A 27,598-nucleotide genomic window follows, 5' to 3' on the forward strand; every position below is an offset into this window, starting at 1 on the left:
GATTTCCTCCCCTGCCAGGCCCCAGGGCCTCCAGCTCATCATTTCAGGTCTGTTCACTGAGACCTCCAGGCCAGAGTCCAACCCTAGGCTGCATCGGAGGCCTCTAGCCAAGGACTGTGGACACCGGCTTTCCCTTATGAAGGTGGCTACAGCGGCCATAGGCTCAGTGCCCCTCTTTTTGGCTGACCCCAACCCTCTCCCTAATCCTGGTTGCCTAGAGGGTACAGAGAGCCAGGTCCAGAACCCGAAGCTTCCTAGCCCAGACAGCTTGCTAGCCCGAACCTGTGGTTGGAGGAGAGGGAAGAGACCCAGAGATGCCAGCAGGAAGAGAACGCGAGTGCCCTGCCCTCAGGTTACATCCCCATCATCTCTCTGTGACCCTGCTGCCTTCTTCTCTCAACAAATCTGATGCTGATTCCTTTTCAATAGAATTTTATTTTCAACCCTTAGTGAAGACCTAAGAAGAAAATATAAAGTGCTAGGTTTTAGGGTTGCGGGCAGAGGGAAAGGCCCCCTGAGTTCACGCCATCTGTACTTGCCCAGTTCAGTTCCTCAGAGACAAAAGAGGGTATACCTCAAAATTAAAAAAAGAAGAAAAAAAAAGTCATCCTTGAGTTCCCCACCAACCAGGGTCTATGAGGAGTTCAAGGACTAAATCACCACAGACAACCAATGAGAATGATCACCGTGGGAGGCAGGTCGAGAGCGTGGAGGAAGAGGCTCTCTCAAAGCAGATAGGAGGAACAGAGAGAGGAGAAGGAGGCCGGGTCCTCCAGGCTCTGCACCAGGGACAGGATGGCTGCCTGATCCTCTGGAGTCTTCTCCAGTAAATGTCGGGCAAAGGCCTGCTCCATCTGCATGAAGAGGTGGGGAGAGGGGGTTGTGAGCACGGCAGGCAGCGCCAGACACTACGCCCAGGGGCTCTTTCCCCCGGAGGCCCTCTTCCTCCTCAACACCCCACTCCCACGCAGGCAGGCTGTTCTTGCCCTATCCCGACTCACCTGCACTGTGATAAGACTCTGTGGGGTGTGGTTGGGGCCAGGGCTCTCCTCCCAGAAATTCAGTGTCACCTGGAACTCGGGTGCGGGGCCCAGGCCCTGGAAGTACCTGGCCAGGTCTGAGAGAAAAGGTCAAGAGTTGGAAGAAAGAGAAGACAGAGGGTCTCAGGCAGGGAGGGATTGGGGAGGATCCCATAATGGAGAAAGAGGGGTGGCAGTGGGGCCACTCAGAGACCAAGGCCAGAGCAGGAGCCTCGGGGTGGTGAGGCTGTTGCCTGGTGCCAGGGGAAATGCTAGGAACTAAGCTGCTACTCGCCTGTGGACAAATAGGGAAAGGGGCCCCCTTTTAGAGGTAGCCAGTCGTCACACAACCTGAAACCTGGGGGAGCTGGGGGAGCTTAAGAGTCCTCTCGGCGGCAGCCCTGGCCGCTAACACAGTTGTGCCACACCTCTGTGGCCTGCTCACAGCCTCCCTGCACTAGGGCACCCCGTGGCCCTGGGTCCCCTATACTCCGGCCCCCACTCCCGAAGTCCAATTGAGAGTGGAATGGAGGCAGGAAGTGGGATTCCAAGTGTGGATGGGGGAGGGGCAAGCTGAGGGGCGGCTGAGCGGTGGGCGAGGGCACGTGATGCATGCAGCTCCTGCGAATGTGTGAGTGGTCGCTGTGCAGGTGTGTCCGGTGGGGGGTGCCACGAGGCGCACCTTCCCATGATTACTGTACGCTCCCATGTGGTGGTGCTCCCGGGGCGTGACACCCTCGTGCTGGGCTTACCTGGTCCTCCTCTTCCGCGGCCTTGGCTGGGGAAGGGGGACTGCCAGGGCTGAGCACTGCACGAGTGCAGGGGCCGTGCCTGGGCTGTGACGGGGGACGTGCTGGAGGGAGCGCAGGGTGGTGGCCGGGCCCACGGAGGGGGAACAGCGGTGGGGGAAGGGGCTCAGGTGCTCGGCGGGAGCAGCCTCACCTCTGCAGAAATAGGCGGTTCTGAAGAGCTCCACGCACTCGTTGCTGGGCAGCAGGTGCGGGCCTGGACCAGGTGGAGCCTGGGGCGCGTTCCAGGAGATGGGGATGGGGCAAAGGCGCTGCACAAAGAGGCCTCGGGAGTTGCTGGCCACCAGGACCCCTCTCTTGAGCTGGCTCAGCAAGCGCTGGGTGGGCTCTTGTGGGCCGGGTTTGGGAAATATCACCTGCTCCATGCCGCACTGGGAGACCGAGGGCTCAGCCACGAGGCGGCAGTCCAGGCTCTGCACCTGGGCCTCACCCACCACACGTCCATCGTAGATGAAGGTGAGCAGCAGAGAGTAGTCTGCAGACAAAGAAAGGCCAGCTGCACCGGCGCCCCTCCACAGGGGCCCACTGGCCAGCAAGAGGCTCTGGAGAAATGAAGAGGGGCTTCCTGCAAAGCCAGCATCCTCATTTTGCTGGCGAGGAACGTGAGGCTCAGAGAGAGAAACCAGGTGAGGGCTGGTGAGGACCAAGCAGGCCACAGGGTGGGGGCGGCAGCCGCACCTTCTAAGGATAGAGAAGGCGCCCTCCCTCCTCATCCTCACCGCCAACCCTCGGCAGCCCAGAGGGCTTCCCGTCATACTTCCCCATCACTCAGGGGAGGAACTAATACACAGATTCCCACTGAGGCCTTAACGGCCAGGGCCTTACAGTTTACAAGAGGGTCCCAGAGTTCAGTCCTCTACTTAACCCACAGAATCAATGTCTCAAAGTGGATTTCCAGGGAACACAGGGTGTAGGGGGTATTTTTGAGAAGTGAGCTGTTTGGAGTCGTGGCAGGTACACTGCCTAGAAGCCAGTGCCTCTGAGTAAGGTGGCCCCGGTTTGCTGCAAGCCCTGACAGATTAGATTAACACACGCATAGCCACGGGAGGACAAGGGAGGACGGGGGCAGGGGTGAGTCAGAAACGCCAAGTACCTGAACCTGGAGGGGGCAGAAGCTCGGGGGACACCAGATCTCCTTGGAGAGGGGCCTCAGCTGTGTCCCTACCTGGGTGGGAGGCAGAGGCACTGGTTATTCAGAGCGGACTGGGGAGTCCAAGGGCCAGAGGGTGTGGCACGGAGGATAACACGAGAGGCAGGGCACTCGGTACCTTCCTGAGGCTCAGGGCTGTTGCTGCTGCGGCTGCTTCCGGAGTCTGAATAGGTTACTCCCCCACTGGACTCCACCAGCTCCTACAGACACAGTTTCTATCGTTGGCCCATCTCTCCCCCAGTTACTGTTCTGCCCTCAGACCCACCCGGTTCCCTCCCCAGCTCTCACATTTTTGAGGGGGTCCTGGAGCAAGGAGGGGCTGAGTATGCAGTTCTTCGTGGTAACCTCATCCTCCTTCCTCTCAGAGGACACAGAACTGTGGTGTCGCTTTGATGGTGATTTCTGAGTCCCTGGCTGAGCTGTGGAACATTGGGAGGGAGAGGAAGGTCAGAGCCTTAAGTGGGCACAGAGGGAAGGGGAGAGATAGGAGGCAGTGAAAGGATGGGCAGGACTGGCAGGGAACCTGCTCCCCAAGGACAGGGCAGAACTCTGACCTAGGGGCCTGGAGGGAGGCCACCACCCTCCCAGGAGGCGCAGAGCTCCATCCTTCCTCCCGAGGCTGCTGATTCTAGGAGTGGCAGGGCAAAGGGACACCCACCGGGGAGGGTTCCGGGTGGCAGCAGCCGGTACACCTTGTAGGGCTCAGCCCCATCCCTGTGGCCATTCTCAGGAACCTCCTGGAACTCAGAACTCTTGTTCAGAGCACAGCGCAGACGAGTCTTCCAGATAGCAGGGCCTTCCGAGTCCCCCTCCTTATACTTTCCCTTAAATATCGCCCAGGCCTAGGACACAGCAGAAGTAAAGAAGAGGCAGATCCTTTACCGAGGCTGGCTTCACAGATGTGTGGCCCGAGTGCTCACACAGAAGGGCCTATGCTAGGTTTATGCTCAGCTATTGCCACCTTGCGATCCTTACTAAGGCTTGCATTTTCATCTTGCATGGGGCTCTGACGATTACGTAACGTAGCTGGTTCTACCCTGCAACTTCCCCTTTATCTGAAACCCAGGTGGATGCAACCACTTGAGGGTGACAGTGCCAGTGTATAGTCCATCCCTCCCTCCAAGGGGCCGGTTTCCGGGCCTTTCACCTTGAAGAAGGCGGCATCCTGATCCTCCCGGAAGTCCTGCTTGCCTGCGTGCTTCCAGGGAATCCGGAACATGGTCTTGGCCGCATCTTCCCAGCACACTCCTGGGAACTGGCCGCTCTCCACTTGCTCCACCACCCAGTTCCGGAGCTTTCGGGTGCAACGTACCCTGCCTGATGCCATCCTGGGGATAAAAGCAGCAGGAAGAGTCAGGGGAACTGATACTTTGGGAAGAGTGAGATCCTGGCCCTTGGGGTTGGATTCCGGCAAGGGCCCCTAGAGATCTCATCCATCTTTTGCCTCTATAGACATAATCTCAAACTTCTGAGGCTGAAGTGTTTCATTGCTGCCGTCACTAGCGATGACCAAAACTACTTTCTTTTTAACATCCCGAGCTGTGACATCTAGAAGGCAACCTTAAGCATTGGTCTTAATTTGAAGGTTTTTCAGGAATCTATTGTTCCCCTGGTGTCCCGCTCCTGGTGAGAGGCCCTGTCTGGATCCCCAAGTATTTACAGACACAAGTGGCTGCTTGTGAGATGCCTCATCAACCCTCTTCACTCACCACCCCCACAACCTATCCTTCGATGCCCCCCAACCTTCCCCCCACCTCTGCTTGTCCCAGGGGTAGGTGGGGCAGGGAGCTGGTGACAGGGGCAGAGCTGTGGGCGGGCGGAAGTGGGCAGGACCAGGAGGCAAGAAAACAAGCAGGGGAGAGCAGCAGTCTTCTTCCCCAAACAACCCGGTAGCAGGTCCCCCTGTCCTTTACCTAGAGGGCTTGGGACACCGGCCCCCCCATCAGTCTTTCACTCACGCCAAATTCCAGCTCCCCGGCTCCTTCTGTCTTTTCCTCGGTCTAGCAGAGGGGTCCCCAGGAGCCTCTACCCACCACCTCCAATCTAGCCGGGCCTTCCCGCCTAGACCCAGGCTGACACCTATTTTTGGTTAACCTTACCTGAGCTGCTCTGCAGGCTGTCCCAGGGCTCAGCCGACCTCAGCTCAGCTCCTGGCTAGGCAGCTCCTGGATCTCTCCGCCCCTTTCTACAGTCCCCACCCTAAGTTTCAGTTCTCCTCCAGGGAGGTCCTTTTCCCCGAAATCACGTGGTCTCCGAGTTGCAGGGTAACTGGTTACCACCAGGGGGAAGCAGCATCTGAGAATCTTACCGTAGGAATCCTGCGGTCAGAGTCTGGGGGAGGGACCCTACTGGCTCAGGCTCATTCCCTTTCCTCCCTCAAGACACTCCTCGCTCGTGTCAGACCACCTCTATGACACTGCTGCTTCCCCAGGGAGGCTGCAGTGTCCCGGAGTGTGGCCTGGGGCCTCTGGACAGCTCTGTACCACTTGTGCATCTGTGTTCCCCCACGGTGCCTGCTTGGTACCTACTAGGTCACCCCAAGTATCAGCTGAATTCAATGAAAGAAAGAAAGGAGGCAGGGAAGGAGGAAGCCCAGGCCAGGTGGCTGGATGGGGAGGGCTGCCCTTGGCCTCCCACAGTGTCAATTCCTTCTGCCTGAGTCCAGAGAGTCAGGTGGCAGGCTGCAGGGGGCCTTTAGCAAAGCTCTGTTCACCCCCGCTCTTTCCCTGGTGCCCCCAGATGGTGGGGTCAGGAAGAAAGAAGGACCACCAAGAAGCCTGGGCAAGGAAATGCCTCTTTATTGGTGCTGGAGGTGTTCCTGGGGAGTCAGATCACGGGACCTTCATTGGGACCCTTGCCCTCAGCTACTTCCTCCTGTGGGGGATACTCTGTCCCAAGGGCACCTCTTCTATCAGCTTCTGTAGGAGAGAGAAGATGATGATACTGGAAGCCCGGGGCTCAGACACAGTCTGGACAGGGGACTTCTAGAGAGTGGGGTCAGAGGTGAGGCTGGGGGAGGCTTTACCTGTAACAAGCGGGCGTGGTAGGTGGCGGCATCCTCCCCAGGCAGCGGCTGGGGGCGCACATGCAGGTAGCGCTCAGCAGCCGTCTCCAGCTCCTCCACCTCATACAGGGTGGCTGGGTCCAGCGAGTGGGCATTGATGAGGCTCACCAGGTACTCTTTGTAGTGCGCCCTGGGGAGATGAGAGGGTGGAATATTTGTTCTTCTGAAGTTTGACTGATATCAACTGAGTGTGTCCAGCACTGTGCTGGGCACTAGCATACTCAGATGAACAAGACGGACACCCCTCGCCAGTTGCTCTTGTAGGCCCTTGCCAACCTGTGCACACCACCTTTCTGTGCCCTTGCCTAGAGAGGCTCCTCCCTCCCACTTCTTGCAGGACCTACTGCTTGCAGAGACCCACTCTTCTGCTCAGGCACACCCCCAGTGCTCCTGTGCCCCCAACGCTGTGCCCCACGCCCTGCCTGGCACTCACTGGCAGAGGCCGGCATAGCCAGCAGGAGTCTCCTTGCCGCAGGCTTCGTCCCGGAACCCGTCGGGAACTTCCTTCTGCTCCATCACTCGGCAGCCACCTAGGGGTAAGGGAAGGAAGGGACCCTTTGTCCGGAGGGGGCCACTGCCCACAAAGGCCCAGGAGAACTAGGATATGGATGGAGGCACGGGAGGCAGCCTCTAGGGAGGGGACTGAGGACAGGAGCCCCTGCTCTAACAGCTGTGCCAGAGATGCTACTGTGCAGACCACTTCTGACACAGAAGCAGGGACCTTGCTGTCCCTGCTCTTAGCCAAGCTGACTTCTGGCCCATCATCATATCCTCTCTTGAGACAGCTCTTTTGGTTGTGATTTAGCTCTCGCGAAGTTAGCTTATTCTGTGAAGGTCTTACTCTACACAAATGGTAAGAAGTGGGGCAGATTAGAATCATACATAACATCTTTCTGCTGCCCTCATGGAACCTAAAACAGTGCAACTAGTAAGTCTTTAATTAAATAGTCATTGAGTTAACTAATGAATCACTATCCTTTGGGAATGGGAGAATAAAATTAGCATTGAGGTGCCAGGCGCTTGAATGGGGCCTTACATAAAACAGCTTGGCTGCAAGGTGGATATGATCCCCACTTTACGGAGGAAGAAACAAGCCTAAGGAGGCTGAGTCACCAAAGAGCACAACAAGCAAGCACAGGATGGGCCCTGCGTCCTGGTCCAACCCCAGGCCCAAGCCTCCCCTTCATCCATCACACAGGGGGAGCCCAGCCCCTCCTCTTGCCTTCTCCCAGGCCCGACACTCACCTCCAGGCACTGCCCGGGCCCCCGCTGGGGGCTCTGTGTTGAACATGATGTTATTGTCCTGAGGAGGGCAGAAGGATGGGCGTTAGCTTCCCTTGATGCCAGCCTGCTGGGTTTCTCGACATCCAGGCCTTTCCCTTCCTGCCACCCTGTGCCCTGCCTCCTCTCCTGGGCGACCGGCAAACCAGCCAGGCTGGTCGCCCCTGACCTGAAGCAGCCTCTGGAGCCGAGGAGCCGTCCAGTCCCGCAGGTAGAAGAGGCAGTCGCGGGGGTGGTGGCCGTGCAGGGACTTCTTCACCCTGCAGTTAGGGTCTGGACATTTCTGGCGGAAACCCAGATGGGAGAGGGGAAGTTGGAGACTGTTGGGGTCCTGGCCTCTCAGGAACCCCTGCGTGAGGGGTGTAGGGGTGGGGGAGATGAGACATTGGAGGGTCTGGAGCAAGCAGAAGGGGAGAGAGGACAGAGAGAGGTGCTTTACCCCCCACTGTTCTCCTCTTACCCTGGGCTGTTCCTTAACGGCCTCCACCCCTCACTCCCTCACTCCCCATGGCAGCCCCACCCAGCTAGCCCTTCCATCCCCGTTCTCTGGGCTCACATTCTTGGCGTAAAAGGCATTGTAGCAGCCACTGCAGAACTGGTGGCGGCACTGGGTGCAGTGAAAGTGCATGCAGCCTCCTCGGGCCAGTGCGTACGAGAACTTGCACTTGGGGCAGTCTGCAAGGGACAGCAGGTCAGGGTTCGGGCTGCCACTGCTCCTCAGGCCCTCAGGAAGAGAGCCGCTGGCAATGAGAGATTACTGGGCAAACAGGCAACCTTACCTATGCCATTTTCCTGGAGGTACATCGCCAAGCCCTGGGCCTGGTACTCCGGGTCATTGGTGCGTTTCCAGTTCTGGAAATCTTCACAGCTCCGGCCTCGGTGCTGCTCCTCCCACTGCCAGAAGAAAACAAGCTTCCCATGAAAGCTCTATCCCAGGCCCTTCTTGCTGGCCCCTCCACTCAGATCCAGCGGTCCCTGGCTTAGTGTATGGCACTGCCATCCACCATTTGTTCAAATCCCAAACCGAGGGGCCAGCCTTGGTTCTCTCATCTCTTCACACCCGAAACGTTCACCAGCAACTCTTGTTACCACCACCCAAGCCTAGCTCAACCCTGTCCTTTTCTTCATCCCTACTCTGACCACCTTTACTCCAGACCAGGTCAGGTCTCGTCTTGATTCCTAGTCTCTATGCCTCCACTCCTGCTCCCCTATGGTTCAGCCTCCACCTTGCGGCCAGCGTGCCTTTGAACGTGTAACCAACTGCACTGGGAGTGTTCTAGCTTGGAGGTTTGGGGGTAGGGTCGCAGGTGTTCATTTTATTATTGTGTTTTATATGACAGATGCAGGGACTTCCCTGGTGGCACAGTGGTTGAGAATCCGCCTGCCAATGCAGGGGACATGGGTTCAAGCCCTGGTCCAGGAAGATCCCACATGCCGCGGAGCAGCTAAGCCCGTGTGCCACAACTACTGAAGCCCATGTGCCTAGAGCCCATGCTCCGCAACAAGATGAAACCACCACGATGAGAAGTCCACACATGGCAACGAAGAGTAGCCCCTGCTCGCCTCAAGTAGAGAAAGCCCACACGCAGCAACGAAGACCCAACACAGCCAACAATAAATAAATAAATTAATTAATTAAAATAAGTTAAAAAAAAAGACAGATGCAACTTTTTCGTACCAAATATTAAACTTTCTAAAGGTAAATGAGAGAGCATCACCCCTTGCTCAGTCTTAGAATGAAAGGCCGATCCCTTGCTTGATTGGCCTCACGGCCTCTCCTGACCTGGCAGCTAGCTCCTCTCCGACCGCCAGCCACTCTCACCCTTGCTCTTGAGGCTCCAGCCACACAACACTTTTTCTGACTTTGGCCTTTCCATGTGTTGTTCTTTCTCTCCCAAATACTCTTTGCATAGTTGGCTTCTTCTTAACTTTCATGTCTGAGCTTAAATCCAGCCATTTTAGAGAAGACTTGTCTAACCTCTCGATCCTGTGTACTAGGTAAGTCCATTTGTTTTCTATTTGTTTTCTTCATAGAACTCATGGCGATGTATAATTCTGCTCTCTCTCCTTCCCTCACCCCTCCTCCCTCCCTCCCTGGCTAGCCTGTAACTCTTTGAGCCCAGAGCTCATGTCTGTTCTGTTCTCCAGCACACCCTGCGTCTAACAGTACCTGCGGTGGCTCAGCAGGTATTATTTCCAAAAGGATGGATGTGCCTCACCTGGCGCTTACAGCGCACGCAGAATGTCTGGTGACACTGGGGACATGTTGCCTCCAGCTGCTCACGCTCGTATATGAAGCCAAAGGAGCACTGTGGGTGCAAGAGCATAAAGCTGCCTGAGGCCTGACCAGGAACCACTCCCCCCCACTCCCTCCGGTCAGCAGCTCTGGGCAGGCCTCTGACCTGGGCACACCACAAGAACTTGGGATCTCGCATGAGCACGCCCTCAGTCAGCTTCTTGTGGAACAGCGCATAGGCATCTGGCTCTAGGCTCTCTCGAAGCTGGGAACAGGATGTGGAAGTGGTGGGTGGGCAAGGCTCCTGTTCAAAGCCCAGGGCACCCTGAGCCCTAGGGACTGCAGTACCTGGATATCGAGGGTGGAAAAGTAGCTGAGCAGCTGCGCATCATCGGTGAGGTCGGGGCGGCCACAGGCAGGGCACACCATGTCTGTGATGTGTTTCTCCTTCAAGGCAATGGTGAAGTGCTGGCGGAAGCAGTCGGGACAGATAGTACACTCACAGGAGGTCAGAGCCTGCATCTGGTGGAGGGGAAGGGAAGGGAGGAAAGGGGGTAAGAAGCTACAGTTGCCAGCCGGGGGGAGGGGCAGTAGCCAGGTGTCTGCTATGAAACTGAGGTCTAATTAACAACTGGGCGGGAAACCTAAATGTCTGAAGACCTTCAGATGGAAAAAAACAGACCACGGTGAGACCTAAGGTAAACGGAAGAACGCCCTCTAAAGGCATCCGCATTCAATTAAAAGCAAACACACAATAACTGAATCGCTTTGCTGTACACCTGAAACTAACACAGCATTGTAGATCAACTATACTCCAATAGAAAATAAAATTTTTAAAAAAGTTAATTTAAAAAGGAAAAAAAAGCCGGGGGTGGGGGGTGTGGATTCCCTGGTGGTCCAGTGGGTAGGACTCCTTACTTTCACTGACGAGGGCCCAGGTTCAATCCCTGGTTGGGGAACTAAGATCCTGAAAGCTGTGTGGCGTGGCCAAAAAAAAAGCAAACACAAACAACATCCTTGAAATGACAAAACTATAGCAATGGAGAACAGACTAGTGGCTGCCATATGACAGGAAGAGGGGAAGAAGGTTACAACTATAAAGCGGTAGCACAAGGGGGTTGCATTGTGGTATTCTGATTGTGTTGGTGGTTACATGAATCTACATGTGGGATCAAATGGCATACAACTACACACATACACACTGATGCACAAAATGAACAAAGCCTGCGGTCTAGCTAACATTGTACCAATATCTATTTCTTGGTCTTGATATTGCACTATGATTATACAAGATGTCACCATTGGGAGGAGGTGGATAAAGAGCACACAGGACTCTGTACTATTTTTATAACTGGCTGTGACTCTACATTTTTTTTTCTTTTTTCGGTACGCGGGCTTCTCACTGTTGTGGCCTCTCCCGTTGCGGAGCACAGGCTCCGGACGCGCAGGCTCAGCAGCCATGGCTCACGGGCCCAGCCGCTCCGCGGCATGTGGGATCTTCCCGGACCGGGGCATGAACCGGCGTCCCCTGCATCGGCAGGCGAACTCTCAACCACTGCGCCACCAGGGAAGCCCCTACCATTATTTTAAAATAAAGAGTAAAAACAAAAAACATACAGAGCCAGCCTAACTAAACCGGGCTGTATTTTGCCAAAGAACTGCCACTTCTGACCTAGAGTAAGTCAGAAGGGGCTCAGGAGATAAGAGGGGCCTATTCCTACCAAGTGGGTATTTGATGATTACATTAAAGAATGGTAATTTTTTTGGTGTGACAGTGGTATTTGTGGTTATATTTTCAAAGAGTTTTATCTTTTAGAGATACATATTGAAATATTACAGATAAACTATCTGACATCTGAGATTTGCTTCAAAATAATCCTATGTAGGGGCTTCCCTGATGGCACAGTGGTTGAGAGTCCGCCTGCCGATGCAGGGGACACGGGTTCGTGCCCCGGTCCGGGAGGATCCCACATGCCGCGGAGCGGCTGGGCCCGTGAGCCATGGCCGCTGAGCCTGTGCGTCCGGAGCCTGTGCTCCGCAACGGGAGAGGCCACAACAGTGAGAGGCCCGCGTATCGCCAAAAAAAAAAAAAAAAAAAAAAATCCTATGTATGTGTAGATGAAGTAAAGATTGGTCATACATTAATAATGGCTGAAGCTTGATGATGAATACATGGTGGGGGGAGGGAGAGTGGAATCCATTACACAGTTTTCTCTACTATTGCATGTTCGAAATTTCCCATAATAGAACATTTAAAAAAAGAGAGGGAGGTGGCCTATTCCTGCCCTCCCCTTCCCAGAAGCCTTCAGGGGCACATGGGCAACTGCAGAGCAAAAGACAAGATCAGAGACAGGGGCTGGGGGAGAGTGAGGGTTCAAAGGGAACAGAGCAATTCTAAGGCCGGGGCAGTGGGGAGGGACTTACGCGGTTGCGGGGCAGGGCCCAGCTGCACACGGCACACTCCTGGGCAAGCAAGCGGCGCAGGAAGGCCCGGTCCTGGCTCTGCCTCACAGCTTCCACCACGTCCCCCAACTCATAGTTCCTGGGTGTTTCCTGCAGTAGCGCCAACGCCAGCTCTGCCCGGCCCCAGCTGGGGAGTGCGTGGACTGCCAAAAGCCGTCTGACCAGGCTCTGCAAGGCGATTCAGGTGGAGAGGGAAGAAGTGGCTGTCAGACCGCAGAGAGCCTACCCCTCAGCCTGCCCTCAGCCCTACTAAGTGGGCTCTTCACCTCCTTCCAGCACCTGCTTATCTGGCCCGTCCCAGGAAGCGGTGGGCTCAGGACCACTGTCCCAGAGGCGCTGATGGAAGGGCTCTAGGCGCTGGCGCTGTAGCTCAGTGAGGGCTCGTGCCACGTCACCCCCGTGTTGGAACAAGGCTTGAAGAGACCCCTCCTCAGGCTCAAAGCCCAGGGACCGGAGCTCCTGCACCTGTGAGTTGGGAGGGGCGAGAAGGAGTGAAGAAGAATGTGAGACGCTCTGAGATCCACAGCCCTCAATCCTGCGCCCCCCTCCAGCACAGCTGCTGCTACCTTCCTCCGCCGGGCCCGCACACACTCTTTCACAGCTTCATCCAGGTTGCCGTGACGATCCAGCCAGGCACTCCGGGCCTCCTGACAGGAAAAGGCACCCAGCCTCGGGTCCTGCTGTCCAGCCAGCTCAGCCACCATCTCCAGCACGTAGGGCAGCTCTGAGCGCAGCCACTGCAAGGGCACCTCGGTGCCCGAGTACTGCAGAGCTGAGAAGACCTCCTCTGGACAGGCGCCTCCGGCTTCCCCTTCCTAAGGCACGGTCCCGCCCAGACAGAGCGCCCATCAGGAAGGGCACACTCCACCCACCCTTAGCCCGAACCAAAATGCTGACAGTGCTTGAGCTCAGATCATGGATCACGTGAGCAGGACACCACAGCATGATACCTGTCGTGGGGCAAGGGTTCAATAAGAGGCAGCTGCTGCTAACAGTGACAGGTTTTGAGAACCTGCATCAATCAACTGCAGCCTCTCCCTTCCCCCACAAGCTTATCCCAGGCCCAAATCCTCACCCGGATCTTGAGCACTAGCTGGAGACCTTCCTCCCGCATCTTGTCTTGGCGCTGCTTCTCAAGGTCCCCACAGGAACTGGCCAGGGGGGCACTGAGGCGTCGTGAAGGCCCTGGTTCAGGGAGTCGCTCTTCCAAAGAGCTGGCAAGGGGCTGGGGGATATGCTGTACTGGGATGGGGCTGCTGGTCCGGTTGCACACAGCACACACCCAGCCAGGGCCTGAGTTGCAGAAGGTACAGTGAATACAGTACCACACTGGAGTCTGGGCAGAGGAGAGCAAAGTGTCCTCCTGCTGGGAAGGCAGAAAGAATTATCCCATTGAAGGTTGGCTGAGGCTCAAGATGGAAACATAGGAAGCTGGGGGGAAGATACCGGGGAACTGAATGAAAATAGGGGATGAAGAAGTAGAGAATGGCCTGTGGTAACAGGTGCAAATAAAGAGCTGAGAAGGCCAGGAACAGGTTACCTGAAGGGGCTGCAGGCAAACGCCGGCATCCTGAGAATCCACTACCAAGCTGGGAGGCTGAGCCAGCCGAGGTCGCTCACATATGGCACACAGCACAACCGCAGCCTTATTCTCAAAGGTGCAGCTCTGGCAGGCCCAGTGACCCCGTGCAAGCTCAGGTTGTAGGCCCCCAGCTCCTTGGGGACCCTCAATCCCCAGCCCCAACCCTTTACAGCCTCGGGGCCGATCACAGGCCACACAGAGTACTGCCGAAGGTTCATTCAGCATGGCGCAGGCAGAACAGTGCCAGGGAAGACGGGCACTTGCAGGATCAGGGGAAGAAAGAGAGCTGTCTCCCAGGGCCAGCAGGGAGGTTGACTGAGGCTGTGGTGCAGCTGAGGCAGGTAAGCTGTAACGGAAAAGCAGACACGGCCTGCTGAGGGGGTGCCTGGGACCCTTACCCATGGGCATCCCTCATTCCCTGCAAGACAACACATGGCTCTGGCCTTTGCACATGTCTGGAACACTGCTATACCCATAGCCTGTTCAACATTTAAATGACAGCTTAAAGTCCACATCTGGCTGGTAAATATCCCTAACATAGGGCCTGACCCCTATTAGGTGCTTAAAATACTACCAACTGATTGAGCTGATCCTTCTGACTAAGCTGCATCCTCCTACTACCTATCTGCACACCCAAATAATCTATTTTGCTATGACTGCTACTTGCTTGATATGTATATCTATGATCTCCTGGAGGGCAGTAACTGGCTGCTTGCTCTCTATGAGACAGTCTTTAGCACAGAATCCAGCACATAGTAGATACTCAAATAATTTTAAGTTCTCTCAATTTTGCTCCCACTCAGGAGAAAAAGGCCTCTCACCTGGGGGTCAGGTGGGTGGCCTGGGGGGCCAGAGGCAGGGTCTGGCGGAGGTGATGTGCACGGTCTGGGTGTCCATGGAAGAGGCGATCACAAGTTGGGCACAAGGCCTGTTTACAAGCTGAGCAGTGCAATGTGCCTGGGGCAGAACCACAGAGGAAGCAGGGACCAGGAATGGAGGCTGGAGAACAGGAAAAAATAGAACATCTTTCTAAAAAAGACCAGGTTACACTTGAATCTGCTGTGGAGGAGGACAAATCACAGACAACTTTTCAGCATATCTTTTCAACCCAAGGCAACAATTTTAATCTCTTTTTAAAAAGAAAGGAAGATAACCAAGAAAACAGAGGGAATTTCCATCAGTATGATCTACTAACACTCCCACCCCTCAATATAGGACAATAGTACCTGGGGCAGAGGGTGTGGTGAGGGGGCCAGGAGCAATCTCCCTCAGTAAGGGGGCAAACTCTGAGAGCTGCAGTAGCTGAGGAAAAAGGACAGGGAATGAACAAGGGCTTGGGGACAGAGGCCCACAACAGGTTCCCTTTGTTCGCCAGGCCCCAGAGCCCCATTCCTGCCTTCCTTACATCATCTTCAACCTTGTCTTTCAGCAGCTGCTCCAGTGCTTGTGGTTCTGGATGAGTATTCTGCAAACAAGATAAGAAGAGTTCCCACCTAGAGCCCTGGAACAAGGCCCTCCCTCAAAGCCCTGGTCCCCCAACGTTCACAGGGTGAAAAGTACAGAGAGATCCTAAATTACTGTGGGGACTATGCCTATGGTTCAGCAGCATGGGAGTCCCCACACTCGCTTTGTTGTTAGGCTGGGATTCCCAGCCCTGATGCTTAAGCCCTCAGGACTAGAGATACCTCACCTGTAGCAGCAGGCTGAGCTCTGTCCGAAGCAGCAGTACTTCCAGTGTGACTGTAGCAACTTGTCGCTCATCCGGCTCCTTCTGGCCCTCCGGGAAGCTCAACCCATCTGGCTGCTCCTCTGTGTAGCCATACAATCGCAGAACTTCCCGGCCCCCCTGCCACACATTCAAACCAGTCACCGCCCAGCAGGTCCCCTTCCCAATAGGGCTGGACCTCAACCCATTCAGCACAGCCTCAGGCCCTTTCTAGTCAACCCCCAGCCCAGGCTAAGTTCCCTTCTCCCATTAGGGGCCCAGGGGCTTCACCTGAACAGCATCCACCGTACTGCGAAAGACAGGGTTATTAAACTTGACCCCGCGCCAGTACCGGGGCCGCTGAGGGCTGAGGAGGTTGCGGCCATATTTCTCCAGGATGTTCAGGGCCGTGGAGAGGGTGTTGAGGTAGTTTTGGGGCTGGGAGCAGTCAGAGAGCAGAGAGCTGTGAGCCCCGGCCCGGACTCAGGTCCTCTGTCCTCCTCCCAACCCCGGCCGGGCCTCACCTCCCCATGAGCGTTGCAGCGGATCAGGCGTGCAGCATCCAGCTGCAGGTAGCGGGCTGCTGGCGGCAGAGAGGTGACCAGTAGCGGCCGGAGCTGCTCCAGCGAAAACGCCTGCCCGGAATCCCTCCTCAGGGCGCTCGCCAGCTCCTCGCGGGCCGCCAGGAAGGCCCGCTCCTCCTCCTCCCCCGGCATCCTGAGACAGGAGTCAGCCCCAGCCCGCTGCCCGACGGGACCTGGCGCAGGCTGTGCGCGGCCCGAGCGCCGCCAGGAGCGCCTGGGGTCTGGCTTCGCGGCCCGACCCGGTCGGCTCGGACGCCCCGGGTCACTCAGGGCACGGTCACTCTTCGGCCCCGGGCCCAACGCCAGGGTTAGCGGGAACAGGAAGTACTAGGAAAGAGGGCGGGACTGCGACCCAGATTCAGGGGAAGGGGCGGGGTCTAAGCTGGAGGAAGGGCGGAGGCCAAGAAATCGGGGGGGCGTGGCCCAGGGTCCCAGCCAATGATCATGATAAATAATCCATGGCTCCTCCCCCAGAGCGCCTAGGCTGCAAACCCTGTTCGGGCGCTCTTCCCCTCCTTGGTCCAGGCTGGTCCCACCTCTCTCCGGATAGACCCCGGCGCGGGGTTACTTTATTCCCCTCAAAGCCCTCCTCTCTATCCGGGACCCCACAGGGGAAATCCCACTCAGCTGGGGACTCAACTCTGGCCGGCCTGAACCCCACTCAAGCCCCTTCTCCAGTCAGTCTTGAAGATAGGGCGCCCTCCGGGAGGAAGCCCCCGCGCCTTCTCCCTTCCTATCCTCTGTCCCTTCTCCCTCCTACTACTTCTCCCGCCCACTCTGATCCCTCTCTGGCCCTTCCCCGTAGTCAAGCCTTCCTGGGGGAGCCCCACCATTTAGCACCCCCTTTCCCACTCTCCCACCCTTCTCACCCCAACCCTGACTGTCCCTGGACGGTTCTTTCCCCCTCTCTCTAAGCCCCTCCCCTTCCCCAAGGGACAGCCCCTGTTCAATCTCCGCAGGTCCCACTTTTCCTAGCCCCTCCCCCGGACAGCCCCTGGGTTTGTGACCGAGTCAGCACCGCCTCTTCTAGTCTCACAGGCCGAGAATGGCAGAGGGGCTCCCTACAGTAGGCCTTCCAGGGGGAGGGGGAAAAGAAGGAAGGGGGTGGGGCTGAGGGGGGCGGGCCTGGACGTGCGAAGTGAAAGCGAAAGCCCAGGCGGCGAACAGGGAGACCGGAGACCTAGCAGCAACTGGAGCAGCATGGCCAAGCCTTGTGGGGTGCGCCTGAGCGGGGAAGCCCGCAAACAGGTAACGGGGGACCGGGAGGCCAGGAAGGCGCCGAGGAGCCCTCCTAAATGGAGGCCAAACTGGGTGCTCCGAGGGACCAAGGCCGTGCCAGAGAAATCTCCCAACCTCTCTAAGTGCTTTCGCTTCTGCCCGGGGATTACCAGATTCCTGCCCTCCGGACAATCTGTGCACTGAGCATGGGCTTCCAGGGAAATCTGGCTTGTGGTGGGAAAGGACTGAGCCAAGTTGGAGGGCATCCTATTGGGGGTGGGATCTTACTCTGGACAACTGAGACCCTTAACCAACATCCGGGTACCTCTCTCTGTGCAGGTGGATGTCTTCAGGCAAAATCTTTTCCAGGAGGTAAGTCTTCTGGATTCAAGCGATTTGACCCAGAATCTTAGGCCAATACTTGAGGGTTGCAACTTCTCAGACTGATCCCCAAACCCACCCTCCACCCGCGCCCTACTTCACTTATTAGGCCTCCACCCAAGATAAGCTCTTAGTTATTGATCTCTACTTTTACCTGTACCCCTCTTAATACCTTCTGCGCTGCCACCTCTTCCTCTGCCCTCTTTTGGTGTGGAGGGAAAAGCCATGGCCCCAAAGCAGGAATACCACAGTTCTAACCTTGGTTCTGCTGCGTCCCAGCTTGGGGAATTCCCTTCAATTTTCAGGGCTTCAGTTCCCTCATTTATAAGTACTGGAGTCAATGATTTCCAAGGGCCCTTCCAGTCCCACTTCTCAGACATCTCACCGAACGTCTTCTGTGATTCCGACCCTTGCAATGTAACCCACAGGCTGAGGAATTCCTCTACAGATTCTTACCTCAGAAAATCATATACCTGAATCAGCTCTTGCAAGTGAGTAGTGTGGACCCCTCCTGCCCCACCCCATGGCCTCTCTCCTCTCCATCCACCTTCTCTAGCTAACAACTGGGCTCCGAATGCAGAGAACAGTCGCAAATGGTGGACTGGGAACATGAGGATAGTGTGAGGCCTGAGCCTAGGTTGGGAGGCAGAGGGTGGGTGGGATGTGTGGAGGGAAGGCTCTGACTCAGGATGAGGGGAAGAGGCTGGGCAGCCCCTGACAGTGAGCTCTGTGCAGGAAGACTCCCTCAACGTGACTGACATGACTTCTCTCCGGGCCCCGCTGGACATCCCCATCCCAGACCCTCCGCCCAAGGATGATGAGGTGAGGCTCTCATGGTGTAGGGCTTGGGCTATAAACCCAGTGTAAATGATGGCCCTCCAACCTGCATGACTTTTCTAAAGCTACTTTCCCCCTTTTTTCCTTAGATGGAAACAGATAAGCAAGAGAAGAAAGAAGGTAAGAGAGGAAGAGGTGGCTAGGAAAAGGAAAATGGCACACTGACTACTGGATGAGAAAGGGTCTAAGTCCCCTCTTTCTCACAGTCCCTAAGTGCGGCTTTCTCCCTGGGAATGAGAAGGTCCTGGCCTTGCTTGCCCTGGTTAAGCCAGAAGTCTGGACTCTCAAAGAAAAATGCATTCTGGTAAGCCTGGGAACTGGGGGACAGAGAAAACGAGCAAGGCCAGGCCCTGGTCTCCTTCAGAGATTCAATTCCTTCATTTAGGAAACTAGTCCCCAAATAGGAAGCTTCCTTCTGTGCCTTGGGTTTAGATACCTTTTGTTCTCTATCACAATGGTATCCCCAAATCAGACTGTGCTGCATCCACCTCTATAACCTGAGAACCCACTGCTGTACCAGGTACAGAGCACAGATGCTATGGTACAGTGAGTTGGTGTAAGAGCTTGGGCCCTAGAGGGAGATGGCCTTCGTTCAAATCCTGACTCTCTCACTTACCTAACTGGTTACTTTAAGTAAGTAACTGAGACATCCTGTGACTCAGTTTTTTCATCTGTTAAGTGGGTACAATAAGAATATATACCTTGAAACAAACAAACAAACAAAAGAATATATACCTTGAAAGGTTGTTGTGAAGATTAAATGAGGTATATACTACATAGCACAGTGCCTGCCATATAATAAGTAGTCAGTTAAATGTACCTATTATTAGGAAGTAGCAGTAATCAGAATAGAGGGTTTGTTGAATGATTCCTACGTGATATCTCTTAATGTAGGTGATCACATGGATCCAGCACCTCATCCCCAAAATTGAGGATGGAAATGACTTTGGGGTGGCAATCCAGGTGAGAAAGGGTGTGTGAGGATGCTGACAGCAGGGAGAGACTTGGGGAGTAAGGGATAGGAGCTAGACAAGAACTGGGAGGAGGAGGGAGATGGTGAGTGAAGGAGGGAGGAGATGAAGAAGGGTTGTCTTTGCTTTCCACTCTTTTGTCACCACAGGAAAAGGTGCTGGAGAGGGTAAATGCAGTCAAGACCAAAGTGGAAGCCTTCCAGACAACCATTTCCAAGTGAGGGCAGCTGGAAGGCCAGCACCGGGGTCTGCAGGGACATTTCTTCGGGACTCCCAAAGCTGGGCATGCCTATCGGGATGAAGCGGGGCTTTGGGAAGGGTCTGAGGGAGTACCTCTCTCTGAACATCCATTCCTGTGGTTACTCCGCTTGCTTCTGGCAGGTACTTCTCAGAACGTGGGGATGCTGTGGCCAAGGCCTCTAAGGAGACCCATGTAGTAAGTGGACAGTTCACCAGCCTTTTAGCTGAGGCTGCTGGGGATGGGGGATGATGAGAAAGTGGGGGATAGAGGTCCTCTTTGTCTCATTTGTGACCTTCCCAATGTGGAGAATATTAAGCCCAGGAAAACTGATTTAGGCTTCAAAAACCTTGACTCCTTTCTCTGTTTGATCCTCTGGGATCCCACTTCTTGGCTGAGAAGGGGCTCATTCCTCAAGTTACCTATTCCTTGTATGAGGAAACCAGACTAATGTCCCAACCTCCCATGGGGCTGACTCAGCTTTGCCTTCCACATCCCAGATGGATTACCGGGCCCTGGTGCACGAGCGAGATGAGGCAGCCTATGGAGACCTCAGGGCCATGGTGCTGGACCTCAGGACCTTCTATGTGAGTGTGGAGTAAGCCCCTAAGGGAGGTGGATGAGGGGGACAGAGGAAAGGCCAAGAACCTGACTGTGGACCTCTCGCCTTCTTCCAGGCTGAGCTTTACCATATTATAAGCAGCAACCTGGAGAAAATTGTCAACCCAAAGGGTGAAGAGAAGCCATCTATGTACTGAGCCCAGGGTTAGAAGGGAAATAAATGACCTATACTTTGTGTGGATAACCTCTGGTGTGTGTCATTCATTCAAAAACATTTACTGAATGTCACCTATATCCAGACATTAAATGTGAATATGGTGATGAGAAAGGGAGGGGTGCCAGGAAGATGAAGATGAATTAAAGGTCCATCCTGTTCTTAGGAAGTCATCCTAAAGAACAGGGTGGGAACTGTTACATGCCATGACAGCCATGAAAATAACCTGTATTTGGGAATTTCACAAGATTATTTCCATCTGGAGGTGTCATGAGTGCTTCCTGGAAGACATGGCATCTGGGCAGAGCCCTTATAGGAATAATAAGGCTTTGGACAGACTGGGGGAAAGCTCTGAGGCTGAGATCAGGGAATGAAGAAAGGCACAACCCTTTCTTCAGTTCAGAGCAAACCTGGAGGGAGAATGAGATTTCACTGGGAAAATTATGGGTAAATGGTTGGACTGCTTCTCAAGGGCTGGGAGGGGAAAAAACGCTCCCAAGGCATTAAGGCGAAGGAAATTATACTACAAGACATTCTGGGAAGGATGGTTCAATAAAATTCTTTATGACCTTTACCCTCCTCCTTCAGCCAATGCCGTCTTTATTTCTGCAGTCATTACATTGAGGAAAGCAAGGGCCAGATAACCTGTAGTTGCAAAAGTGGCACGGCTTATTAGTAAGTGGCAAAGCCGCTCTAGAGTACAAATCCACTCATTCCATAGTTGGGAGCCAAGCTGTCCGCTGCGTACCGACATTTGAAGCTCCGCGGCTCGGGAAGACACCAGATGAGGGGCGCGGGCTCCACCCAGGTGGCTCAGAGGGGCCTGTAGGGGCGGGAGGCAGAGGTAACAGACGCAGCCGTCTTGCAATCAAGAGCCGAAGTGGGGTAGCCTAGCCAATCAGCGTGCGGGTAGCTTTCTTTACAGTCAAAGGCGGGACAATGTTGGATGTTGATTTGGCAAAACGAGACCCTCTAAGCCTATCAAAGAGCACCACGTGGGCGGGACTCCAGAAGCCGGTCCGACTTGGAACCCTGGTTATGCGTCCCCAAGGCAGGCGCATCTCTGCTGCCGCCGCTTGGGGGCGGGGGAGGCGGAGCTCTGTGCTGCAACATGCAATCCCGGCCGCCTGCATTCCGGGGCGGGTGGGGGCCGGGGGTCGGGCGCCGGGCTGAGGTCGGCCGGAGCCGGCGGGCTGCCTTCGAGTCAAGTCAGCGTCACCGTCGAACCTAAGTGAGGGGGCACGGGGAAGGGCCCAGGAGGGCTTGGGGGCGCTGGAGGGGGCTTCGCGGACGCGAGCTGGGCCCCGCTCGCCATGGGGGAGGTGGAGATCTCGGCCAGGGCCTACGTGAAGATGTGCCTGCACGCCGCCCGTTACCCGCACGCCGCTGTCAACGGGCTATTGCTGGCGCCAGCGCCGCGGTCGAGAGAATGCCTGTGCCTCACCGACTGTGTGCCCCTGTTCCACAGCCACCTGGCCTTGTCTGTCATGCTGGAGGTCGCCCTCAACCAGGTGCCGCCGCTGGACGCCCACCGACCACCGCGAAACCCCCCAACACCCCTAGCCCAAGGCCATCCCTGGCCTCTTGGCAGTAGTGCGCACCCATAGGGCGGGCGGCACGATTTAGTTACTGATGGCGCTTTCCCATGGCAGGTGGATGTGTGGGGCGCGCAGGCCGGGCTGGTAGTGGCAGGGTACTACCATGCCAATGCAGCTTTGGACGACCAGAGGTGAGTGGGGAAGCCAGAGGCAGAGGGCTAAGGGTTATGGGGTGGGGGATGTCAAGAGAGCCCCTCTTGGTCATTCCTTCCAGCTTTCCTTCATCCATCCAAGGCTTAGCCACTGTAGAGCTAAGGTACCTACTAGGCTAGGTAGGCAGTGAGAAAATATAAAGAAATGTTATTTTCCTGGAGGAGCTGCGGTGGGGTGGGAAGGACAGTAACAGGCTGACACCTGCTGTAACTGAGATGCCCCCCAAGTGCTGAAAACACAAAGGAAGCCCAACCAGCAGCTTCTAAAAATAGGAAGTTTCTTTTTATATATACAGTTCACCGTTTAGCAACACGGGTTTCAACTACCTGGGGCCACAAATAGGCGAAATTTTTTCACTGAATAGGTACTCCAGTACTACAGGATCCGAGGTTGGTTGAATCCCGATGCGGAATCCGGGATAGGGAGGGCCCACTGTAAAGTTACCTGCAGATTTTCAACTGCGGGAGGCTCTGTGGCCCCTAGCCCCCTCATTGTTCAAGGGTCAACTGTATACAGAAAAAGTTATCTACTTATACACTAGTCACGTATTTGGAGCGAATTATACTGTTTGGTAATTTGCTTTTGTCTCCTTAATAAATACCTGACATCTTTCCATCCCTACACTAATATCTACCTTACCCTCTCAGCTATACAGTATGAACATGGATGTACCATAATTTACTTAGTGCCTTAAACATTGAGGTTTCAATTTTTTTGTTATTACAGACACTGTCCTATTATTACAGTAAATTCTTCGTTAGTAGGGTTTCTGGGTTAACATACGATATAAATCTGGATGGTTATGCCAAATTACTCTCCAAAAAGACCATCTTAGATTTCCACTCTCACCAGCAGTGTCTGAGCACCTGTTTCCCACAGCGCTCAAGCATAAGTCTTGCGCAAAGCAGTCAGGCAGGCCTGATGCCCCCAGGCCAACTACAGGGAAAGCCCGTCACTGCCTCCACGTCTTTGGGCCCTGGGAAGCCCAGCTCAGATGGACGGGGTCTGCCCACAGGAGGCTCTTCACAACTCTGATCTTCCTTCTACACAGCCCTGGGCCCTTGGCCTTGAAAATCGCTGGGCGGATTGCAGAATTCTTCCCTGATGCAGTACTTATTATGGTGAGGCTTGGGTTTCAGAGTGGGGAGGTGGAAAGAAAGCAGGAAGGGGGAATCCTCGAAACCCTCACCTGCCCTTCCTTGTCCACACAGTTGGATAATCAGAAACTGGTGCTACAGCCTCACGTGCCCCCAGTTATTGTCCTGGAGAGCCATGGTCTCTGCTGGGTCCCCAAGGACAAGAACCTGTGAGTGCCCCACTCCCTCCACCTCTTCTTGGAAGCCCACAGCTCCTGAGCCTCCTCTGTTGTTGGTTCTGCCCTCAGCGTCCTTCTCTAGAAGCTAACCTCTGCCAAGCGTCTGGCCCCTCTGCCTGCTGAGTTTGACCTCCACGGGGGTTGTTATTTCAGAGTGATGTGGAGGGACTGGGAACAGTCCCGGCAGATGGTGGGAGCATTACTAGAGGGCCGGGCCCACCAGCACCTTGTGGACTTTGACTGCCACCTGGACGACATCCGGGAGGATTGGACCAACCAGCAGCTCAACGCCCAAATCACCCAGTGGGTTGGTCCCACAAATGGAAACACCTGAGCCAGGGCCAAAGGGGAGGCTCAGGATGCAATAAAGAGACTTGGGCTGTTGGATGGTATGACTATATTTATTGTGCCTGGGAGGCAAGGTGAGGGAGAAACCTCAACAGACAGAAGGTGGGGAAAGTCAGGAATCTCCTGTGAAAGTGAGGAAGGTCTCTGCTGGACCCATCACAGAATAAGAGGAGGCTCTCAATAGATCATTCCCTTTGTTTCTCCCCTGGGCTTCTTGAGCTTCTCGAAGTTCTTCAGAATGATGTCATATAACACAGCCTATGGGGCCAGGGAGGAGTGGGGGTCAGCCACAGGTCCCCAGTGGCTCTGTGCCCCATTTCTAGCCTTGTGGAGAGGTCGAGCTTTGTTACCCTTCACCCCCAGCCCGCAGGGTCAGGGAGTGGGTGGCCTGGGAAAGCTGCCTCTGCCCACTCCTGCCCTCGCCTCCTCACATAAGCGTTGCGGATCTCCATGACCATCAGCCGGATATCCCGGTACTCTGCCTCATCCAGTTCGTGCACCAGCTGCCGATAATCCCCCTGTGGGAGACTCGGGTCAGGCCTGACTTCAAAGGTGTCCCTCGTCCCATGCACCCTGACCTGGGCCTCACCTACCACGTGGGGCTGCTTAGCCGCTTTGGTCACAGCATCACCTCGCTCAGAGAAATACCTGTGGGAAGTAGAAGGGTGTGGAGTAGGGGGAGGAGGGAGCACAGGCCTCAGTCCCAGCCAAAGGCAGAGCAGTGGGCAATCACTCACTTGGAGATTTGAGTGTGGAAGCCTTCCAGCTTGGTGTGAAGGGTGGTCATCAGTTCAAACACCTTCTCCTGGGGAAAGAAAGCAAGGGGGAAAGTGGAAAAGCAGCATGGACGGGAGAAATAAGGAGGGCAGAGGAGTGGGGCAGTGTCCTCACCTGGACAGCCACTCCAAAATTGTTCCCATCCTCAATCCGAGGTATCTGCAGTTGCAACCAGGTGGTGACCTGGGAGGAGGGAACGACGTTGAAACCCCATCAGCCCCCAACCCAATTCCCAGGTTCCTGTCCTCCTTTGTTTCCCTGCCCATGGTGGGTGGAAGTATGCCACGTTTGTCCTGAACCCCCGAGCCTGGAATTCTGGCTTCACTTGCTATGCCCTCTCCTGCTAAGACCTGGCAGGTGCCATGCCCAACTGGCAGGGACGAAGGAGGACAAAGGGTGGGGGTGGAAGTGGGAGGGCTCACCAGGTTGAGCTTCTCAATGACATCCTTGATCTCAGGCTTCAGGCGCTGCAGGAGGACCACGATCTTCTCATTGCAGTTCACTGGGCCACAAGGAGGACCTAGGAGGTGGGCACTGGGTCAGTCACATGACTGGGGCTGTGCAGGGCACGGAAGAGGCATCCTTAGGGAGGAGCTCCTGGGAGGTGAGGCAAGTCCCTTTCACCATAGTGATACCTTTGTCTTCATCTTCCCCTTTCTTCTTTTCATCCTTGTCTTCCTTCTGTAGGGAGAGGGGGGTCTCTTAGGCAGGCCTAAGGCTGATTTTCCCCGTAATGGGTCCCTCCTTCCAGCTCTTGCCAACTTGCCTCCTGTTGTTTCTTCCGCTCCTCCTTCTCTTTCTCCTTGACTGGATCAGGCACTGGGATGTCCAGCGGGGCCTTCAGATTGCTCAGGTTGGCTTCATTGAGAGCTGGCTCCTGGTGCAGGGGGGGAGAAGGGCTGGAGACAGGGGAGGGCTCTCACCTCCTCACTCTCATGGCCCAGCAGGCTCTCCCTTTGGCCTCTACTCTCTACTCCCTGCCCAGCCCCAGTACCTTTAAAAATGCATCCAACTCAGAAATCTTCTTGGGGAAATAGCTCCCGAGCAGGTTCTCTGTCTGTGTGTAGGGTAAGGGTAGGGGAGGATGGCGGTCAGAATCACATGCCCCTCCTAGGCAGTGAAGCAGGGCTGCCACTGCCCAGCAAGGAAGGGCTGAGCAGTGGGATTGGGTAGGGAGGGGTGGGGTGATGACGGGTCAGGTCTTACCTTAGTACATAGGTCTTCACGGAACACATCCACCTGTGGGACACAGGCAGCCCTTCAGACAACTGGCTTTATGGCCAGTCTATTCAAGGACACTTAGGGTTGTGTAGGGTCTGACTGGGGGAAGAAGGGTGGAGTGGACCCAGGTGGGGCGGGATTTGGGAAATGAGAACATTCCTGGAGGTGAAGGGCGAAGGGTTCAAGCGGAAACAGATCCCTAGTGTCTCCTGGGCTGTGGGAGGAGGGATGTAAGAGAGCCGCTGCGACTGGGGAAGGGGCGGAGTGCCCTGTGGAGCGGGCCCCGGGGCCTCCTGTGGTGGCCGGGCAGGGTCCGCTCCCCGTCTGTGTGTGGGCCTGGGCCCGGGGCCAGCGTACTTCCCCTCCACGCCAGCGCTCCGCTTCACCTCACCCCGCTGAACCTCGGCCGCCTCGCCTCTCTCTCCCGGCAGGCAGACCTGGCCGGGTTCCCCGGGCTCAGGTGCTCTGGGCACGGAGGCTCACGAGGGTTCGGATGATTGACCCCGACTCGAGTCGGGGGGCTGGGTGGGAGCGGGTCACAGACGCCCTCAGCCTCTCGGAGCCACGCCTCCCTGATGGGCCCTTCCTCGAACCCGCAGCGCTCACCTTGGCTTGGGCTTCGGGCAGGACCCTGAGCGTGGCCATGGCCGGGGCGGCGGCCTCGGGCCACACGCGGAGTGAGGAGTGGGCACGGGGAAGGGAAAGCGAAAGCAGCACTCGCTCCCCGCACTGCCCTCCTGGGTAGTGGGAGTGGAGGCACTGGAGGAGGCGGGGACAGACCAGAGAAAGGCGAGGAGCGGAGGGGCTCAGGGAGGCAGCCCAGCCGCGGCTCCCCCTAGAGCCCGAAAGGCGCGTTTCCAGCGCCCCGCCGCCCCGCCTCCCCGCCCTCCCCACCGCTGCCAGTCTTTCGACTCCCCTCCTACCGACTCCGCCCACGCCACCTCCTCCCTCCCCGCCCTGCCTTCTACGCCCCCGCCTCCCCGGCCCCAAGACCAGTGTCCACCTCTAAACTCCCCGCCTCCCATCTCCCTGCCTCCTGACAGCCCTCTGGCTCTCTTCTTTCTCTGCTCGTCCTGGGACAGTGATTAGCCTTATCTGGCTCTCTTCCTTTTTTTCTCGGTGCTGGAGCAAGACCTGGCCTCCCTTCCTTTCCCCTAACAGCGGGGACTTCCGGCTCCACAGGCATCGTCTGGCTCAGTGACATTCAGACTCTGGCATCGCCCCTTCAGAGGGTCATAAGAGAGGGTCAGCTCTCTTATGACCCTTGTGGGCTCCATTCCTCTGTAACCCACTCTCCACACAGCAGCAGGATTCCACCTTGCTCTTGCTTAAAACTTTCTCAGCTTCCTGTTGACCTTAGGATGAAATCCAAAGGACTTTCCTGGCCCAAAAGGCTTGTCTGGCACCTGTTCCCCTTCAACTTCACTTTCCACTGCTTTCTCCCTCTTTCATTTCAGTTATAAATACCTGGACTTTCCAGCTGTTTCTCAAACCTGTTTGTAACATGTTCATTCCTGCCTCAGGGCCTTTGTCCTTGCTAATCCCTTTGCCGGACACACCCGGTCCCCTGCCTCAGGATGTCATTCCGTTCTCAGCTTAAATGTCACTTCTTCAGAGAGAACTCTATCTTCCTTATAAAGTAACTCCTTCCAAGTCTATTAGAAAGCAGCCTGTTTTAGTACCTTCATAGCGCTCTCTCTCTGATATTAGTCAGTTTATTTTTGGGGGATAGTGTGGTGTAGACCAGGGGCTGGCAAACCTTTTCCATAAAAGGCCAGATAGTAAGTATTTTAGACTTTGTAGTGCCAGTAGGAACTACTCAACTCTGCCATTGTAGCAGGTAAACAGTTAAATGGATTAGCGTGGCTAGTTC

At 55.6% G+C, this 27,598-nt stretch overlaps 5 protein-coding genes across 11 annotated transcripts; 2 read left to right on the forward strand and 3 right to left on the reverse strand.

Annotated features, from left to right (window-relative positions):
* Positions 1 to 415: 415 nt before the first annotated feature.
* On the reverse strand, positions 416 to 5,175 carry IRF9 (interferon regulatory factor 9). The gene is given in 10 exon segments (XM_060096428.1): positions 416 to 760; positions 762 to 854; positions 1,002 to 1,117; positions 1,962 to 2,303; positions 2,922 to 2,993; positions 3,097 to 3,178; positions 3,267 to 3,397; positions 3,637 to 3,820; positions 4,126 to 4,306; positions 5,078 to 5,175. Coding segments are annotated over 9 exon segments (1,278 nt in total). The 5' UTR covers position 4,306; positions 5,078 to 5,175; the 3' UTR covers positions 416 to 682.
* Positions 5,176 to 5,727: 552 nt separating this feature from the next.
* Positions 5,728 to 16,201, reverse strand: RNF31 (ring finger protein 31). 6 transcript variants are annotated; one of them, XM_060096410.1, is made up of 21 exons: positions 15,834 to 16,201; positions 15,601 to 15,747; positions 15,295 to 15,450; positions 15,010 to 15,069; positions 14,831 to 14,906; positions 14,426 to 14,603; positions 13,563 to 13,950; positions 13,098 to 13,385; positions 12,589 to 12,837; positions 12,302 to 12,487; positions 11,984 to 12,190; positions 9,908 to 10,081; positions 9,726 to 9,824; positions 9,543 to 9,632; positions 8,103 to 8,217; positions 7,880 to 7,998; positions 7,493 to 7,606; positions 7,288 to 7,345; positions 6,476 to 6,572; positions 6,004 to 6,172; positions 5,728 to 5,921 (listed from the first exon to the last, which is right to left on the reverse strand). In XM_060096410.1, exons 1-21 carry the CDS (start codon positions 16,023 to 16,025, stop codon positions 5,805 to 5,807), a joined length of 3,279 nt encoding a protein of 1,092 aa, XP_059952393.1. In that variant the 5' UTR covers positions 16,026 to 16,201; the 3' UTR covers positions 5,728 to 5,804. The 6 variants fall into 6 exon arrangements, with proteins under 6 accessions (XP_059952393.1, XP_059952395.1, XP_059952392.1 ...); XM_060096412.1 differs by having other exon boundaries at positions 12,589 to 12,669; positions 13,098 to 13,388; XM_060096409.1 differs by having other exon boundaries at positions 13,098 to 13,388.
* An 821-nt stretch (positions 16,202 to 17,022) lies between these two features.
* On the forward strand, positions 17,023 to 20,343 carry PSME2 (proteasome activator subunit 2). Of its 2 annotated transcripts, XM_060098212.1 has the most exons (11): positions 17,023 to 17,141; positions 17,451 to 17,483; positions 17,921 to 17,983; positions 18,228 to 18,314; positions 18,419 to 18,449; positions 18,536 to 18,633; positions 19,224 to 19,292; positions 19,450 to 19,517; positions 19,682 to 19,736; positions 20,039 to 20,125; positions 20,216 to 20,343. In XM_060098212.1, the coding sequence occupies exons 1-11, from the start codon at positions 17,094 to 17,096 to the stop codon at positions 20,294 to 20,296; spliced, it is 720 nt and encodes a 239-aa protein (XP_059954195.1). In that variant the 5' UTR covers positions 17,023 to 17,093; the 3' UTR covers positions 20,297 to 20,343. The 2 variants fall into 2 exon arrangements, with proteins under 2 accessions (XP_059954195.1, XP_059954196.1); XM_060098213.1 differs by lacking the exon at positions 19,682 to 19,736.
* A 1,244-nt stretch (positions 20,344 to 21,587) lies between these two features.
* On the forward strand, positions 21,588 to 23,771 carry EMC9 (ER membrane protein complex subunit 9). The gene is made up of 5 exons (XM_060096392.1): positions 21,588 to 21,824; positions 21,966 to 22,042; positions 23,116 to 23,185; positions 23,276 to 23,370; positions 23,533 to 23,771. Exons 1-5 carry the CDS (start codon positions 21,627 to 21,629, stop codon positions 23,711 to 23,713), a joined length of 621 nt encoding a protein of 206 aa, XP_059952375.1. The 5' UTR covers positions 21,588 to 21,626; the 3' UTR covers positions 23,714 to 23,771.
* Positions 23,762 to 26,564, reverse strand: PSME1 (proteasome activator subunit 1). The gene is made up of 11 exons (XM_060096391.1): positions 26,332 to 26,564; positions 25,711 to 25,743; positions 25,499 to 25,561; positions 25,271 to 25,381; positions 25,140 to 25,185; positions 24,927 to 25,024; positions 24,619 to 24,687; positions 24,465 to 24,532; positions 24,321 to 24,375; positions 24,159 to 24,245; positions 23,762 to 23,985 (listed from the first exon to the last, which is right to left on the reverse strand). Exons 1-11 carry the CDS (start codon positions 26,368 to 26,370, stop codon positions 23,905 to 23,907), a joined length of 750 nt encoding a protein of 249 aa, XP_059952374.1. The 5' UTR covers positions 26,371 to 26,564; the 3' UTR covers positions 23,762 to 23,904.
* Between the last annotated feature and the right edge of the window lie 1,034 nt (positions 26,565 to 27,598).

The sequence above is a fragment of the Mesoplodon densirostris genome, chromosome 4 (assembly GCF_025265405.1).
Source record: "Mesoplodon densirostris isolate mMesDen1 chromosome 4, mMesDen1 primary haplotype, whole genome shotgun sequence".
Taxonomy (NCBI): Eukaryota; Metazoa; Chordata; class Mammalia; order Artiodactyla; family Ziphiidae; genus Mesoplodon; species Mesoplodon densirostris.

Bases quoted from the DNA above. Each gene is read 5' to 3' on its own strand.
- RNF31 (XM_060096408.1), bottom strand. From the start codon at position 16,025: ATGCCGGGGGAGGAGGAGGAGCGGGCCTTCCTGGCGGCCCGCGAGGAG. The intron at 7,999-8,102 runs GTAAGGTTGCCT...TGTCCCTTGCAG, and splicing joins CCTCCAGGAAAATGGCATAG to ACTGCCCCAAGTGCAAGTTC. The intron at 6,573-7,287 runs GTGAGTGTCGGG...CCTTACCCCTAG, and splicing joins GGCCCGGGCAGTGCCTGGAG to GTGGCTGCCGAGTGATGGAG.
- PSME1 (XM_060096391.1), bottom strand. From the start codon at position 26,370: ATGGCCACGCTCAGGGTCCTGCCCGAAGCCCAAGCCAAG. The intron at 25,382-25,498 runs GTACTGGGGCTG...CCCCTGCACCAG, and splicing joins AGTTGGATGCATTTTTAAAG to GAGCCAGCTCTCAATGAAGC. The intron at 25,025-25,139 runs GTATCACTATGG...CCCACCTCCTAG, and splicing joins AGGGGAAGATGAAGACAAAG to GTCCTCCTTGTGGCCCAGTG.
- EMC9 (XM_060096392.1), top strand. From the start codon at position 21,627: ATGGGGGAGGTGGAGATCTCGGCCAGGGCCTACGTGAAGATGTGCCTG. The intron at 23,186-23,275 runs GTGAGGCTTGGG...TTGTCCACACAG, and splicing joins CTGATGCAGTACTTATTATG to TTGGATAATCAGAAACTGGT. The intron at 23,371-23,532 runs GTGAGTGCCCCA...TTGTTATTTCAG, and splicing joins GTCCCCAAGGACAAGAACCT to AGTGATGTGGAGGGACTGGG.
- PSME2 (XM_060098212.1), top strand. From the start codon at position 17,094: ATGGCCAAGCCTTGTGGGGTGCGCCTGAGCGGGGAAGCCCGCAAACAG. The intron at 18,315-18,418 runs GTGAGGCTCTCA...TTTTTTCCTTAG, and splicing joins CTCCGCCCAAGGATGATGAG to ATGGAAACAGATAAGCAAGA. The intron at 18,634-19,223 runs GTAAGCCTGGGA...CTCTTAATGTAG, and splicing joins TCAAAGAAAAATGCATTCTG to GTGATCACATGGATCCAGCA.